At 40.9% G+C, this 15,052-nt stretch overlaps 2 protein-coding genes across 2 annotated transcripts in view; both read right to left on the reverse strand.

Annotated features, from left to right (window-relative positions):
* The window catches only part of EIF1B (eukaryotic translation initiation factor 1B), a 634,827-nt gene that overhangs the window by 23,452 nt on the left and 596,323 nt on the right, over positions 1 to 15,052 (reverse strand).
* The window catches only part of MYRIP (myosin VIIA and Rab interacting protein), a 334,456-nt gene continuing 321,160 nt past the window's right edge, over positions 1,757 to 15,052 (reverse strand). Inside the window, exons 17-21 of the mRNA XM_049766460.1 lie at positions 11,637 to 11,798; positions 8,457 to 8,561; positions 8,281 to 8,341; positions 6,522 to 6,640; positions 1,757 to 2,426 (exon numbers count right to left, since the gene is read on the reverse strand). Of these exons, the coding sequence (XP_049622417.1) occupies positions 2,394 to 2,426; positions 6,522 to 6,640; positions 8,281 to 8,341; positions 8,457 to 8,561; positions 11,637 to 11,798 (480 nt within the window). The 3' untranslated portion in view covers positions 1,757 to 2,393. The remainder of the gene's footprint in view (positions 2,427 to 6,521; positions 6,641 to 8,280; positions 8,342 to 8,456; positions 8,562 to 11,636; positions 11,799 to 15,052) is intronic.

Consider the following 15,052-nt stretch of genomic DNA (forward strand, 5'->3'; position numbering starts at 1 on the left):
ACTCAATATTTGAACCGAAAAATCCCTTATTAAGGGCTATCTTGGGCATTCTACCATGTTTAACTCCATTCTTGTTTAGCTCCATTCTTGGTAGCTACCAAATTCTGAGCATAAAGCACTCCTCAACCAAGTCATAACCATGAATATGTCCCCCTGAACTCCCCCCTGAACATTGCTAGTCCTTAGGGAGTGACCGCCCAGGAAGGGGACATGGGAAGCTGTTCTCAATACAGGCAGTGGAAAAATCAGGCAAGAAACACTGGATTGTGGGGTAACAGAGGTTTGAGTCTTTGCTTCCCTGTTACAAACCATCATATTCTCTCCCAATCTTCTCTTTGCTCCCCATCTTCTCTGAACCCCCCAAATCACTCATCCACAACATTTATTTTCATAAATGACTTTTACTTCTTTATCATTTCTCTTGACAGTATTTGGCAATGCGCATAGAACAGGAAGGCAAGCACAACTTTCAGAAGCCATCCAAGATAGGATTCTCATATTCTGATTTTCTTAAACCATTAAAATATTTTCATTTATAAAAATTAATCTAAATATAAATATTGACACTGAAGATCAAAATCACCTGATGACAAAATAATTGTTCTGGAACTCTAACATATGCTTATGGTTTTAAATAGTAAATTAAATCTTTACACTTATTTGGCACAAGGAGAACTTTATAAAAATTCAAATGCCAGAGAGCAGGCTACTGCTTTTGTTTTTTCTTTTTTTTTGCAAGGCTTACACAGTACACATTTTTGTCGTCATTGTTGAAGAAAATCAAATATTTTAACACCATAACACAACAATAGTTGCTTTTCATGCCTCTTGAAGAAAACGTTCTGTTTGAAACTCAGTCTTGTTGTGTTTTAGACAGTTTGTATTTGTTTGCTTGGAACCACACCAACAGAACAAAAAGCCAAAGATTTACTTGATTTCAAAGGAGTCATTTCTGTTGGAGAATACATACACAGCGTCAGCAAGGAATATTAATGGAAAATAGATAGACCCCCTTCAGGAATACGTCATCACACACATTCCAGCAACAAATTAGGCAAGGGCATGTGTAGGTAGCAAAGGAAGGAGAAGCCAAGAACAACAGAGCCAGGTATTTGAGAGATCTTCCAGAGATGTGTGACTGATAGGCTCAATGGTAAATGGTTAATGAATCTCTCAGGCTCTCAGTTTCTAAATCTCAATTATGAGGACACTGACTGAATAGGATTGCTGAAGCAACAGATGAAGTCGAGAAGCAGCTTGCTTCATGGAGAGGGCTCACCCAATAAATCTCAGTCATACTACATCCCCTCAACCCTACCTTTTGCTTCTTTCTCTGATTCAGAATACATTAGGAACATTAGACACTTGTTAGTAACTAGTGTCCATTGATTTCCATTTGTCTTGCCTTTTCAAAGATATCTGAAAGTTTTTTAAGGTTTTCTCTTAATTGTTTTTACATCTCAGATCACTATACTATGTTTGCTGAATATTTATTAGCAAAACACATTTTGGAGGATCACATGTTCTCCTGTGGTTATAGTCTACAACAACCAGTTACCTAAGACACATTTTGATGTGGTTGATCATTGTTAACTTCATATGGATTATGAACAGTGTGCGGAAGTTAAACCGGGGGGGGGGGGGATTTCTCAAGCTCCATTTCCCTCTAGAGGGGAAATTTCTCAGGAAGTCCAAGAAAGAACCCCAATTTATCAATGAGACATTGTTTCCAATAGAGCGGGACATGAGATGACTGTGATGGCAAAGCAATGGTGCTTAAGAAGACTGGTGGGAAGGCGCTTAACAGGAAGAAGGTAGCTGAAAAGAGATTTGTGTCCCTGATGGATGAGCATACCTGCCAAGTAGGCAGTTGTGGGGGACTCACTTTAAGCCTGGCATTCAATTCTAGCCCATCCCATCTTCGAAACAAAGATGCTTATGAGAGGGTAATAAGAACTGAGGATGAAGTATATGGCAATACCCATCTTCCTTCTTTTCCCCATGGCCCCACCCAACAGTTTTCCTTTGGACAAAATGTTAAAGGTAGATTCTAGTTGAATCAAAGGAATAAAAGTATTTCCACATATGTGATAGCACAGGGAATGGGATAATGCATCCTTTAAACATGGAGCTCTGGGGTGGGAAGGCAGCGCCTGCATTTTCAGTCTTGGTTTCCTCAGGAGACTGAGGCAGAGAGTGGGTGAGACCAAAATGCTGAAGTCTGGACGGTTTTCTGGGTGAAGTATCAGGACAACCCTGTGCACTGTCGCACCCTGGTCTCCCCAGGCCCTCTCCGTAGGTGGAGATCCATGCACTGTTCAATGGCTGTTGGGTCAAGGCACTGTCGTGTGCAGCCGGAGGCAGTGGGTCACTGGCAGTGGAGTTCCATGGCACTAGTACATCACAGCTGACTCCAGGGAGGAATCCTGAAAAGACACAGGAGCATGCCGTTATCAGTCACTTGGCAAAGTGGGAAGGAAATGATCCAAAAAATTGACTTTACTTGTACGTGTGTGTGTGTGTGTGTGTGTGTGTGTGTGTGTGTGTGTGTGTGTGTGTGTGTGTGTGTGTGTGTGTGTCTCGGGGGCACACCTGGCTATCTCAGGGCTTATTTTACCTCTGTGCTCTGTCACTCCTGGTGGTTCTGAGTAAGGAATTCAGGTCTGCTTTGAGCAAGGCGAGTGCCTATCTTTTTGGCCTGTTCATTGATTTTTTTTGTATCACGAAAGGTATTTATTACCATAGATCGTTTTTTTCACAGTAGTTAATATGATATGCTTTTTTCTTATATTACTTAAAAAAATTTTTTTGGTGGGGGAGACATGCATCATTAATCAGGGGCTACTCCTGGCTCATTGTTAAGGGGCTGCACTTAGTGGAGCCTAGGGAATCAGTGTCATGATCAACCTGAGCTTCTTTCATATAAAGCATGTGCTATAGTCTGTTTTGTTATCTCTCCAGTCACACACATACACACGTGCATTTCTTAATATATAATATATATACATCTTTAAGTTCATACTTATTATAATTTGACTCTGATTAGAAACATCGATTTAATTACACTCTGTATTTGAATAAACATTTACATCTCTTTTATAATCTCTTATTTGTTGTTTTTACTTATTTGACTTACACAAATGTTTCTATTTTTACAAAAAGTACTCTTAAATTTTTTTTTTTTTTGGTTTTTGGGCCACACCCTGTGAGGCTTAGGGGTTACTCCTGGCTATGTGCTCAGAAGTTGCTCCTGGCTTGGGGGACCATATGGGACACCGGGGGATCGAACCGCGGTCCGTCCAAGGCTAGCGCAGGCAAGGCAGGCACCTTACCTTTAGCGCCACCGCCCGGCCCGTACTCTTAGATTTATGATAATATCTACTGTTTTCTGGCTTTGATTTATTGGTTTCTGCATTGATATTTATTTATTTATTTATGTTGGTTTGAGGGTCCTACCTGGAGGTGCTCAGGAAACATATATGCTGCTGGGGATTGAAACTGAACTGACTATAAAAGGCAAGTGCTCTAAGTCTGTACTGTATCTTTGGATCAATGTTTGTTATTTCAGATTAAACGTCTAGCTTATTCATTAAACTATTAAAATTATTCTTGGGGCCGGGAAGGTGGCGCTAGAGGTAAGGTGTCTGCATTAGAAGTGCTAGCCAAGGAACGGACCGCGGTTCGATCTCCCGGCGTCCCATATGGTCCCCCCAAGCCAGGGGCGATTTCTGAGCATATAGCCAGGAGTAACCCCTGAGCGTCAAACGGGTGTGGCCCAAAAAACAAACAAAAAAAAACAAAAACAAAAAAACAAACAAAAAAAATTATTCTTTTGTAAAGAAGACAATAATTAATAGACTCAGTACAATTTTATTTGATACACTGACTATTTTTCCTTCCTTTCTTTTTTTTTTCTTTTACTTTTTTGGGCCACACTCGGTGCTGCTCAGGTGTTACTCCTAGATTTGTGATAAGAAATCACTCCTATCTGGCTCATGACTCTTTGGTATGCTGAAGATAGAACCTGGGTCAGCTATGAGCAAGGCAAACACCCTAACCACTGTGCTATCACTCTGGCCCCAACTTCTATTTTTATTTTTTTCTTTTTTTTTTTTAATTTTTGTTTTTGGGTCATACCTGGCAGCGCTCAGGGGTTACTCCTGGCTCTACACTCAGAAATCGCTCCTGGCAGGCTAAGGGGACCATATGGGATTTGAACTGCCATCCTTCTGCATGCTTGGTAGCCACATACGACTAGTTGGCGCCACAGTCCACACCACAAATGCAGACAATTTCCACCATTTTATAATATTCAACAAGAAAGCACTGTTTGAGATTGTGGCGCTGGATTCACAGAAGGTAGTTTGATTCTTTCAACTTTTGGGAACTTATTTATGCTTTCTTTGTAGCTGGTATAAATTCTATTTTTGTAAATTGCTCATTGATGTTGAGAAAAATTATCAGTGAAGAGTTAGATAAGGGCCCAGAGAGATAGCACAGCGGTGTTTGCCTTGCAAGCAGCCAATCCAGGACCTAAGGTGGTTGGTTCGAATCCCGGTGTCCCATATGGTCCCCTGTGCCTGCCAGGAGCTATTTCTGAGCAGACAGCCAGGAGGAACCCCTGAGCACCGCCGGGTGTGCCCCCCCCCAAAAGTTAGATAAATATCTATATTATAATTATGCTATTCAAATTATTTAATTGATATTTACCAAAGGTTGAGAGGAAAATTTAAAGTCACTAATCATGTTGTAATAAACTGTGTTACTCTACTACTCATTTAAGCTACTACTCATTAACTCACATAGTTGTTTTTATGAAGCTAATGTCTTCTTTTGTTTCATCTTACTCATTCTTGTGTTAAATGCAGCTTTTGCTTGAAATGTACAACTGCCATTGATATTTTTTGCTTATAAGAATTATCTATTATTTTATCTTTAAACTCTGTGATACTTAAAATAATTTATTAAAATATTTATTTTGGTTTTTTTGGGGGGGGGCACACCCGGTGACACTCAGGGGTTACTCCTGGCTATGCGCTCAGAAGTTGCTCCTGGCTTGGGGGGACCATATAGGACACTGGGGGATCGAACCGTGGTCCATCCTAGGTTAGCGCAGGCAAGGCAGGCACCTTACCTCTAGCGTCACTGCCCGGCCGAAATATTTTTGAGGTATTGTTCACATAAAATGAACCATTTGAATGTGAACTATTCAATGATATTCAGCACATTCAGAATGTTGTGCAGTTACCTTATATATGTGTGAAAATCATAGTTTTGGAACAATCTGTCACTCTAAAATCAAATCTCTTGGGGCCAGAGAGACAAAATGGAGATCAAGGTGCTTGACTTGCAAGTGGCAGAATCTGGTTTGAGTCCCTGGCACTACACATAGTTCCCCAGTACTTCCAGGAGTGATTCCTGAGCAGTCAGGAGTAAATCCTGTGCATCACCAGGTGTGGCTAAAACAAACAAAAAATAAATAAATGAAATAGAACCTCTGATCCATGAGAAAGAGGTCTTCTTTCCTTCAACCACTAATCAAAGTATTATCTCAATGAAAAAAGTATATATGCAGATATATGTGTAATATGTGTGTTTCTATGCATACAAACACACATGATGGAAGATTATTTTTTAACTCTGATTTATAACAGATTACCTTTCTCATCCCTCAGTGCTTAGTCTTTTGGTATGAAAATGCCCCTCTTTATATTTTGAATAATCATCAGGAACATGGTCACAAAACTTTGAAAGAGCAAAGGTCCTGGCTGACCAATAGAAAAAGGTACTAGCAACCTTCATTCTCACATTCTGGTACCTAAGAGAAGTAAACTTCTGTGATTCAAAAGGTCATCCCACAGTGATGCTGGTTTCTGGTGCTCTTGAGCTCTTGGGATAGGCACAGTGACGGAGAGGCAGGAGAAAGAAGTGACAGTGATTCTAAAAGATGATGGTTTGGGGGTGGGCATTGCCTGATCTTGATATCATGGCATCATGACATCATTGCTAATGGACAAGCAATGGAGAAACTAAAACATATGCTGGTGTTTAGGAAAATCATCCATGGTCCGCTCCTTATGAGTGCCAAAGTGTAAACAGTTACTCATTATCTCTTCCTCTGACAATAGGGCTGTAGCTCTACAAAGAAACAAAGCAATTCATGGCAAGCTAGAAATTTAAGGAAGGGTGAATATGGATTCAAAACAGAATAAAAACTTTCCCTTTAACTGGATATTATACTCCAGCAAACGTGTTTTTAGTTCTCTTATACAAAACCTGGTTCTTAAGAAACTAGAGTCAGAGATAAAAGGAAATCTCCATGTGTCAAGTGCATTAGCAATGCCAGGTGGGGTGTATTTCCAGTCTCTTGGACTCCCTTCCCTCTATGACCTGAGACCATGTAAAAGGAGATTTCTGGGTCTCTGACTGTGGAGATCGAGAAAGAAGGGCTACGGAATGGAGGTGCCATAAAAATGAGAGACCTGTGCACTCTCATGGATGAGAATGAAGATGACATTTACCAGCAAATCTGCAGTGTTGGTTTTCCTTTCTTGAGCCCTGCTTGTTGAGGAACCTTGGAGGATGAAATTGCGGTTGAACGTTTTAATGGTGGTCACAGAAGAGGCCTTGCTGTCCTCAGCTAAAAAGAAACAAACAGCAGTTAAGTGCAGTTAAGTGCTATTCAGAAGCTGGAGAGAGACCCAGTGTCCGGATTACGTAGCTTTTCATTTCTCACTTGGTATCTCTTTCCTATTGGTTAGTCCGACTATGTTAAGTTTCAGTTTTGTGTTTACTTTATAATGGCTCCTGAAGTCAAGGAAGCATTGGCACCTTTCTGGGAACAAGTAGTCTGGAGAATATCCACTAGAATCTTCGCCTTCTTGGTAGTCTCTAAAGGCTTCACATTTTTTTAATAACTTGGGAACCAAAATGGTCTGATAACAAATCTGGACTTAACCCATTGCATGGGAACATTCTCAAGCTCACTACCAGGATATTAATGTGCTTATCAGATGCAGCCCTAGACAACCTGGGGGTGGATTTTTATGAAATAAATACTACACACACAAATTACCTGTCTGACAGACAAGAAATTTTGAAATGCATGCAAACCAACAACTTAATATAAGGAGCTATGGGTCTATAATCAATTGTAATTGTATAAAATTTGTGGGATATCAAGAAGGGTTTCAATAAAAGTTGAACAATAGGGAGCTATAAAGATAGTGTAGCAGATGGAGTGCTTCCCTTGAATCTGACAGATGTGGGTTTGAGTCCCTTGAGCCACCAGGAATGATTCCTGAGAGTAGAGCTAGGAATAACCCTTAAGCACCACTGGATATGGTACGAACAAGCAAATGAATAGTGAACAATAAATAGTGGAACCATGACTCCAACACATTGATCGCGTCTTTCTACTCTTCTTTTTTGTTTATTTTGTTTGCTTGTTTTAGGAACACAAAACACTGTGGTGCTCTAGAGTTATACTTAGCTCTGTTCTCAGAGGTCCCCCATTAATTCTTTGGGGACCATGTGGTGCCAGGATTGGTGCCAGGATCCTGCCTGCAAAGCCTGAGCTCCAGTCTTTTAATCCATTTTCCTGCCCCATCCTTTTCCACTCTTCTTATCTGTGATTTAAATTGCTATTTGGCATAATCTCTATGAAGATCTTGGATCCAGGGAAATGTTAAATGTTAAATCTTTAAATGTTAAAAATGTTAGGAGATAAAAGCAATGCAGCAAGTCACTGCTGGCATTCCTTCTAGGTTGGATGCCCTCTCCTCCTCCCATTGGCAGTCACACTATTCCGGTGCATTCTGAAAGTTTTCTACTGCACAACCACTCTTACTCGAAAGATCAAAACTACCAGACAGAAACGTTTGGCCAGTGATGAGTGGAAGTTGGAATACCCCATCTTCCCACTCTTGGATCAAGAAATTGAGTGAAGTGTGGTCTATACTATCTTCCAGAAGCCCTTATCAGTATTAGCCTAATAAACTACCCAATACTCTGTATTGGGTTAATTTCCTTCCCTGAATTATTTTTTCTCTCCCCCTAACAGTGTTTTGTGGAAATCACCTCTCAAAAAATGACTTTGTAAGCTCTTCCTTGTCCCAGTGGCTGGTATTTTCAGGGTGAGGATTTAAGAGAGACTCAATAAAGCACAATTTTGTGTGAGAATCCCCCTTATATTGGACCTCAATCTTAGATTCTTGAGTTCCTCAAAGCAAAGGAGTCAGGTAAATTCTTTGGGGATTTTAGGGTTTTCTTTATTTATACCTTTCACTGGGGGAGCAGGCAGTTTTCTTCTTTGCTGCCGTGATGTGTCTATGGTTTGTACCTACAATGAAAACATGACAGTCAATACACCTTCACGGAGCCACTGCTTTTTTTTTATTTTCTACATTTTCCAGATTGTAAAATATTTTGGCAGAGAGAGGGAGGGCCAAACATACCTGGTTTCTTTGCTTCTGATCGCGTCTTCTTGTGAGGCGTCCACATGGTGCAATATTTAATCCTGCGATGGTCAGGGCCGATATCCGGCTTTCAATGTCAGAAATCTTAATGCAATAGATAGAGTAGGGAGCAAAACAAAAGAGGGGAGAGTCTGTAAAATGTGTTATGAGTGGTCAGAGAGAAAACACAGGAATTATGATGCTTGCCTTGCTTGAGGCCAGCTTAGATTCCATCCCTGGCACCATATATGGTCCCTTGAGCCCCTCCAGGAAGCCTGAGCACAGAGGCAGGAGTAAACCCTAGCATAGCCGAGTGTGACCCTCCAGAGCAAATCAAAAGAGTTATGAAGGGTCAGAGAGATAGTACAGTCTAAGGGGAATGCTGTACATGTGTCCATTCCAGGTTTGAGCCTTAGTACTACATGGTTTCCAGAACATCACAAGATATAGCCCTGGTGGCCCTTGAACATGACTAGAGTGGCCTGGTAATCTGCAGCATTGCAGCACTAATTCTTCGGGCCAACACATGGAACCTACAGCCTGTCTGCGAATCACCAGAAAGGGACCTTGGGCTTCCTAGAACCACAGAGGAGCCCTTCCAAGAGTAAAATAAATATATTTAAATAAATCATGTTTTTATAATATGTTCATTTATACAGCTTGTACTAAGCATTTATCTACTTAGTGAGCAAATAAAATAAGAGGTTTTCTCTGTAAATGCACATTTCTGGTTGGCAGTTCTAGAATCTGTCAACACTCTGATAAAGTGCTCTGGGGATGAATAGTCATTCTAGGAGCTTTAGCCCACAGCCTCCTGATTCATTCTGAAGGGGAAAAAGTTTTAATAGGAGCAACACATTGTGTGTTCTTTGAGAGGCATTAAGCACCTTTTATAGGATTCTTCTTCCTTTTCCCCTGATGTCATGATTCCAAAGCCATAGCCCTACAGATTTTAGATTTTAGAAGAAAGACCTAGCATCAGCTGATTCAAATCCATTGACTCTATGATGAAGTCAATAATGGCCTTAAAAAACCTCCACATTTCTCTAGAAATCACTCTTCTGTCTATAAAACCAGATGCCCATACTTCCAACCAATAGCATCTTTAGGTAGAGAACCCTAGTCCTCTGAGTTCCAGGGATGTAAAAGAGACTTCTCCATCTTAGAAAATCTTACAAAAAATCATCGTGTACTATCAAAGCTTTTATATGTGACACCCTATTTATGCTTCACGTGGGAACTCATTCACAAGCCTGTGGTGGGTGCACCATTACTTTGGGGTATTTTATTTTTGCCTTCTGTTTGTTTTGGAACCACACCTAGCCTTGCACTCAAAAATAAACACCCTAACCACTGTGCTATCACTCCCTAACCACTGGCTATCATTCTCTTGGCTTTACAGTCAAGGAAACTGGCTCTGAGGCATGAGTGAAATACACAAGTCTCACAGCTATCTGGGTGAAGTCTGGATTTGAAATTCACCTTCATGCTCTTTCCACATGGTCTTATTCCCAGAGAACTCACTCATTGTGTCTTGGAGCAAGAACTTCCAGTAGCCAAAGGGACACTGGAATGGTGGGAAGACTGGGAGAGTCAATGAAGGGATAGAGAGCATAAAGGTCTATAAGAGTAGACCTTTCAGTCTTATGTGTGTGAAGTCCCAAAGTCTCCATCACCTCCCTATCAGCTATGGTATCATTCAAGGTACACTGAAGTTCTACTGTCATTTATGAAGACAACTTTGGATAGGCCTACTGGGGAGGTGCTCTCGAATGTAGGACAAATATGAGGACTTCTTGCCCTCTCCCCCAGAAAAGGTTGTCTTGGCTATAGAAGGAGGAGATAGGTGAAGGTCAAGGTGTGCCAACTGGAACGAGTAAGTCAGTTTAGCTGACCAGAAGTCATCCCTTAAACAGAGCAATTGTGCAGATCTTGTCCTCGCTACCCTTCAGTCCTCCTCTCTGCCCCTTTGATGACTTTCCTCTTCTGATTACTCAAATTTCACATAGGGAGTTGCATTCCTTTGATTTATAGGCTAATAAATTGCATGTGTCCCTCAGAAAGATTGCAGGTCAGACTTAGCAATTATGAGACATTCTTTCCATACAGCAGGAAAGAGTAGAGAAAAACCTCCCTGAGAGGGCCCAGTGAGATGGGCCAATGGGCAACTGACGTGCTGCCTGACAAATTCTGGAATAAGAAGAATCCAATTTTGACAAGTTTTAGGCCACACAGCAAAGGACAAAGAAAGAAAGAGAGTCTACTGGGGGTAGATTTAATCTGTATTTTCCTATCATCCATCCATCCATCCATCCATCTATCTATCTATCTATCTATCTATCTATCTATCTATCTATCTATCTATCTATCTGTCTGTCTGTCTGTCTGTCTGTCTGTCTGTCTGTCTGTCTGTCTTTCATGTATTTATCTATACTTTCTATCTATTTATCTTTTTTTAACTTTGTTTATTTATTTATTTTTGGTTTGGGGGCCACACCCGGCAGCACTGAGGGGTTACTCATGGCTATGTGCTCAGAATCGCTCCTAGCAGGCTCGGGAACCATATGGGATGCTGGAGACCAAACCTGGGTCTGTCCCAGGTCAGCTGTGTACAAGGCAAATGCTCTCCCACTGTGCTATCACTCCTGCCCCTCTATCCATTTATCTTACTAGGTTTTACTGTACTCCTAAGACTACTTACACTTGCAGAACAGAATTACCTGTTCAATTCTGACTTCCCTAGAACAGAATGCAGAAATCAGTGTAAGATTCTGGCCGCAAGACAACGATCAAGTACTCAGAAGAACCACTTTTCTTTATACCAATAGATGAAAGATTTCCCCCAAGACTGCTCCTGAATAGTATGATAGTACAGAGGGTAGGGCACTTGCCTTTCATGTGTTTGATCTGTCTTCAATCCCCAGTACCACATATTGTCCTTTGGACTCCACTCAGAATGATCTTTGAGCCCAGAACCCAGAGTAAAAAGCCCTAAATGTGAGGTGCAACCCAAATCCCCCAAAAGTACTTCATGTTACACCACTATAATTGGGGGCATCTGTTACACGCAAATGCACTGGAAGTAGTGGGAGTAGATAGATACACATGATTCTCATGTGTAGGGTACTCGTTCTTCACACCCCCTCTTCCCCTACTCTGGGCAGAGAGGAGAATTCCTACCTGGAGCTCAGCATGGTGGACCTGCGCTGCTGCTGTGGCCACCTGATCCTCCAGATGTGCCAGTTCAGTTTCATCAGTGCCACTATGGATGCAACGAGCAGCATCCTCCAGCTCGTTCAGCTGACCTTCCAGACCATACACAGTACCGGCAGCCAGGTACACCTGCAGACGAGGTAGGACATTTGAGCTCAAGACTATATCACATTAGTTGGGGGATCGGGAAGGTCCTGACAGGTGACCCCAGAACTAGGCTCAACATTGGGGAGCCTTATTAGCCCCTCACGATCAACTAAGCTTTCCTCTGCCTCCCTGCCTCCAATTTTCCTGTAAGAAAAAGCCATTTGTAAGTTTTAAAAGTGCAATCAAAATAATCAAGTAGTACAAAATACATGAGCTTAGCTACATAATGATAAATTTGTCCAGTGGCTAGAAAAATCATAGCATCAAGACAGATGAAATGGGCCGGGAAGGTGGCGCTAGAGGTAAGGTGTCTGCCTTACAAGCGCTAGCGTAGGACGGACTATGGTTCGATCCCCCGGCGTCCCATATGGTCTCCCCAAGCCAGGGGCGATTTCTGAGCTCATAGCCAGGAGTAACCCCTGAGCGTCAAACGGGTGTGGCCCAAAAACCAAAAAAAAAAAAAAAAAAAAAAAAGACAGATGAAACAAAAAAATAACACATGAGTTTTTTGTTTGGCAGTTAGTAATTAAAAGAGTTTTAGAAAGCACCGAAGAGAGTGAAATTAATGTCAAATTCATAACTGTTGAATCAATGAATTCTCGTCAGTTACCTTCAGCTCACTTGGGAAAGGTCAAAGGAAATGAAAATGAGTCTGAAGTTAGTAAGACAATTTTATTTCTTTAGGAAAGAGTATGATGCTAATCACCAGGGAGATGCAAATCCAAACAACAATAAGGTACCATCTCACACCATAAAGACTGGTACAAAGAATAAGAATAATAAGTGCTGGCAGGGATGTGGAGAGAAAGGAACTCTCATTCACTGCTGGTGGGAATGCCATCTAGTCCAGCCTTTAAGGAAAACGATATGGAGATGGAGATTCCTCAAAAGACTGGAAACTGAGCTCTCATATGATCCAGCTATCCCACCCCTAGTATTATATACTAGGAACACAAAAACACAATACAAAAGATGCCTTCCTCATACCTATATTCATTGCAGTGCTATTTACAATAGTCAGACTCTGGAAACAACCAAATGCCCTTCAACAGATGAATAGCTAAAGAAACTGTAGTACATATACACAATAATACACAATATTATGCAGCTGTCAGAAGAGATGAAGTTATGAAATTTACATATATGTGGATGTACATGGAATCTATTATGCTGAGTGAAATAAGTCAGAGGGAGAGAGAAAGACACAGAATAATTTCAATCATATATGAGTTTTAAGGAAAACAAAAGACAGTACTGTAATATTACCTAGAGACAGCGGAGATGAGGGCTGGAAAGACCAGACCACGATATGAAGCTCATCACAAAGAGTTAGAGAGATGTTAGAGAGATGTTAGATGTTAAAGAGATGACTACACTATCATGACAGTGTTAATGAGTGAGAGAAGTAAAATGCCTATCTCCAATACAGGCAGAGTGGCAGTGGGGAAGAAGGAAGATGGGGGCATTGGTGGTGGGAAGGTTGCACTGGTGAAGGGGGGTGTTCTTTTTATGACTGAAACCCAACTACAATTATGCTTGTAATCATGGTGCTTAAATAAAGAAAAAAATCAAATCCTGGCTGTGCCACTTACTAATCTATAAAAAAAAGAATAAAGAAAAAAAAGAAAAGAGTGTGATGCTAATGAGAAGAAAGCTACACCTATCAAGTAAGACAATTTTTGAGTGCTATAAACAATTAAGCAGACAATTAGAGGAAGGCATCACTTAAGAAAACTTTAATAAAATTTATTTTGTCTTCTGAGTTTAGAAGGTGATTTTCATAAACAAAGGCAAACAGAAAAGTAAAACTGCTGGAATAATTTTGACTTTAGATCGCAGGCCAGGGTGATTAGTCCAATCAATAATGTGATGAAATCAGTAACACCATAAGAAATGCCCCCAAAAGCAATAACTTAAGGAGATATTTCTGAGGCTGAGTCAATGTACAGTCACAACAATGTCAAGCGGATTGAAATGTCCTGCCAATTCCTTAACAGTTCCTTTAACTGGTGAAAATTCAACAGTGAGGCAAGTCAAGAGCCTGTGCACACTGGCGTGCATGTTGTTCACACTGAGAAATGTTGAGAGCTGATGAAGAAGGAAAAGACCCCGGCGATGCTCCCACTCTGTCAACTTCTTGGCATAGTTCATGAGTCTGCATGAAATCTGGCAATTTCATAAAAGCATTTCAAAGGGGAGCAAAGACAGGTGCAAGTTGTGTGAATGCAAATTCTACCGTATGTCACCAGGCAACCCAGTGAGCTGGGTTGGAGGGGTCCAGCCATGATTGACACAGCAGACATAAACTGTCACATTAGCTGATTTGTCAATCTTACTAGACGCCATGAATCATATGTCTGTAGGCAGATGCCATATTTCAGTTTTCCCTCAGTTTTCAATTTCCTTACAATCAGCATGTGTTAGAGAATGTCTGTTTCTTTAAAAGAGCCTCATAGTTTAAAATTAGCTACTGTACTTTTTGCCTTTGAAAAAAATCATTTTTCAAAGAAAGGGGGAAACTTTTCTTCTTTTTTCATAGAAATGCCATGATGACTATTTCAAAGCTATCAGGTTGTGGAAATCAAGAAAAAAATGGACTTAAATGTTTTGAAATAAAAAATCTCTATGGAGGAGAAAGAAATTGAGGAGTGAAAGAAGATAGGGAGAGGAAAAGAGGAAAGTGAATATTGAAGGTTAGTTTTTTTTTGTTTGTTTGTTTTTTTTTTTGGGTCACACCCAGCAGTGCTCAGGAGTTACTCCTGGCTCTACATTCAGAAATCGCTCCTGGCAGGCACGGGGGACCATATGGGACACCGGGATTTGAACCGATGACCTCCTGCATGAAAGGCAAACGCCTTACCTCCATGCTATCTCTCCGGCCCCTGAAGGTTAGTTTTGAGTCTGTCTAGCTCACTTTTGTGAAGTATATAAGATACTTGTCAACATAAATGTTCAGATTTTCACACTGAAACAAAACTTTGAGCATGGCAGTGCTTAGACATAACTTAGTGTCTTTCCTGTTTCTGGGTCTTAATTATTACAGTAACCCCAAGATCTTAGTATTATTGTACCCTAAGGCTAGAGTCATAGCACCATGCTGTCTGGTCTTCAATCTAGTTTTCTCTACTAACCAGAGCAACAGGAGAGAACTTCATACCCTCAGCAAGGTCCACATGTGCTCTGTTCCCCAAAAGCTTGGTTTTCTGATAAAGAGAAAAGGGAAGCTCAGTAGCTTG

The sequence above is a fragment of the Suncus etruscus genome, chromosome 20, assembly GCF_024139225.1.
Source record: "Suncus etruscus isolate mSunEtr1 chromosome 20, mSunEtr1.pri.cur, whole genome shotgun sequence".
Taxonomy (NCBI): domain Eukaryota; kingdom Metazoa; phylum Chordata; class Mammalia; order Eulipotyphla; family Soricidae; genus Suncus; species Suncus etruscus.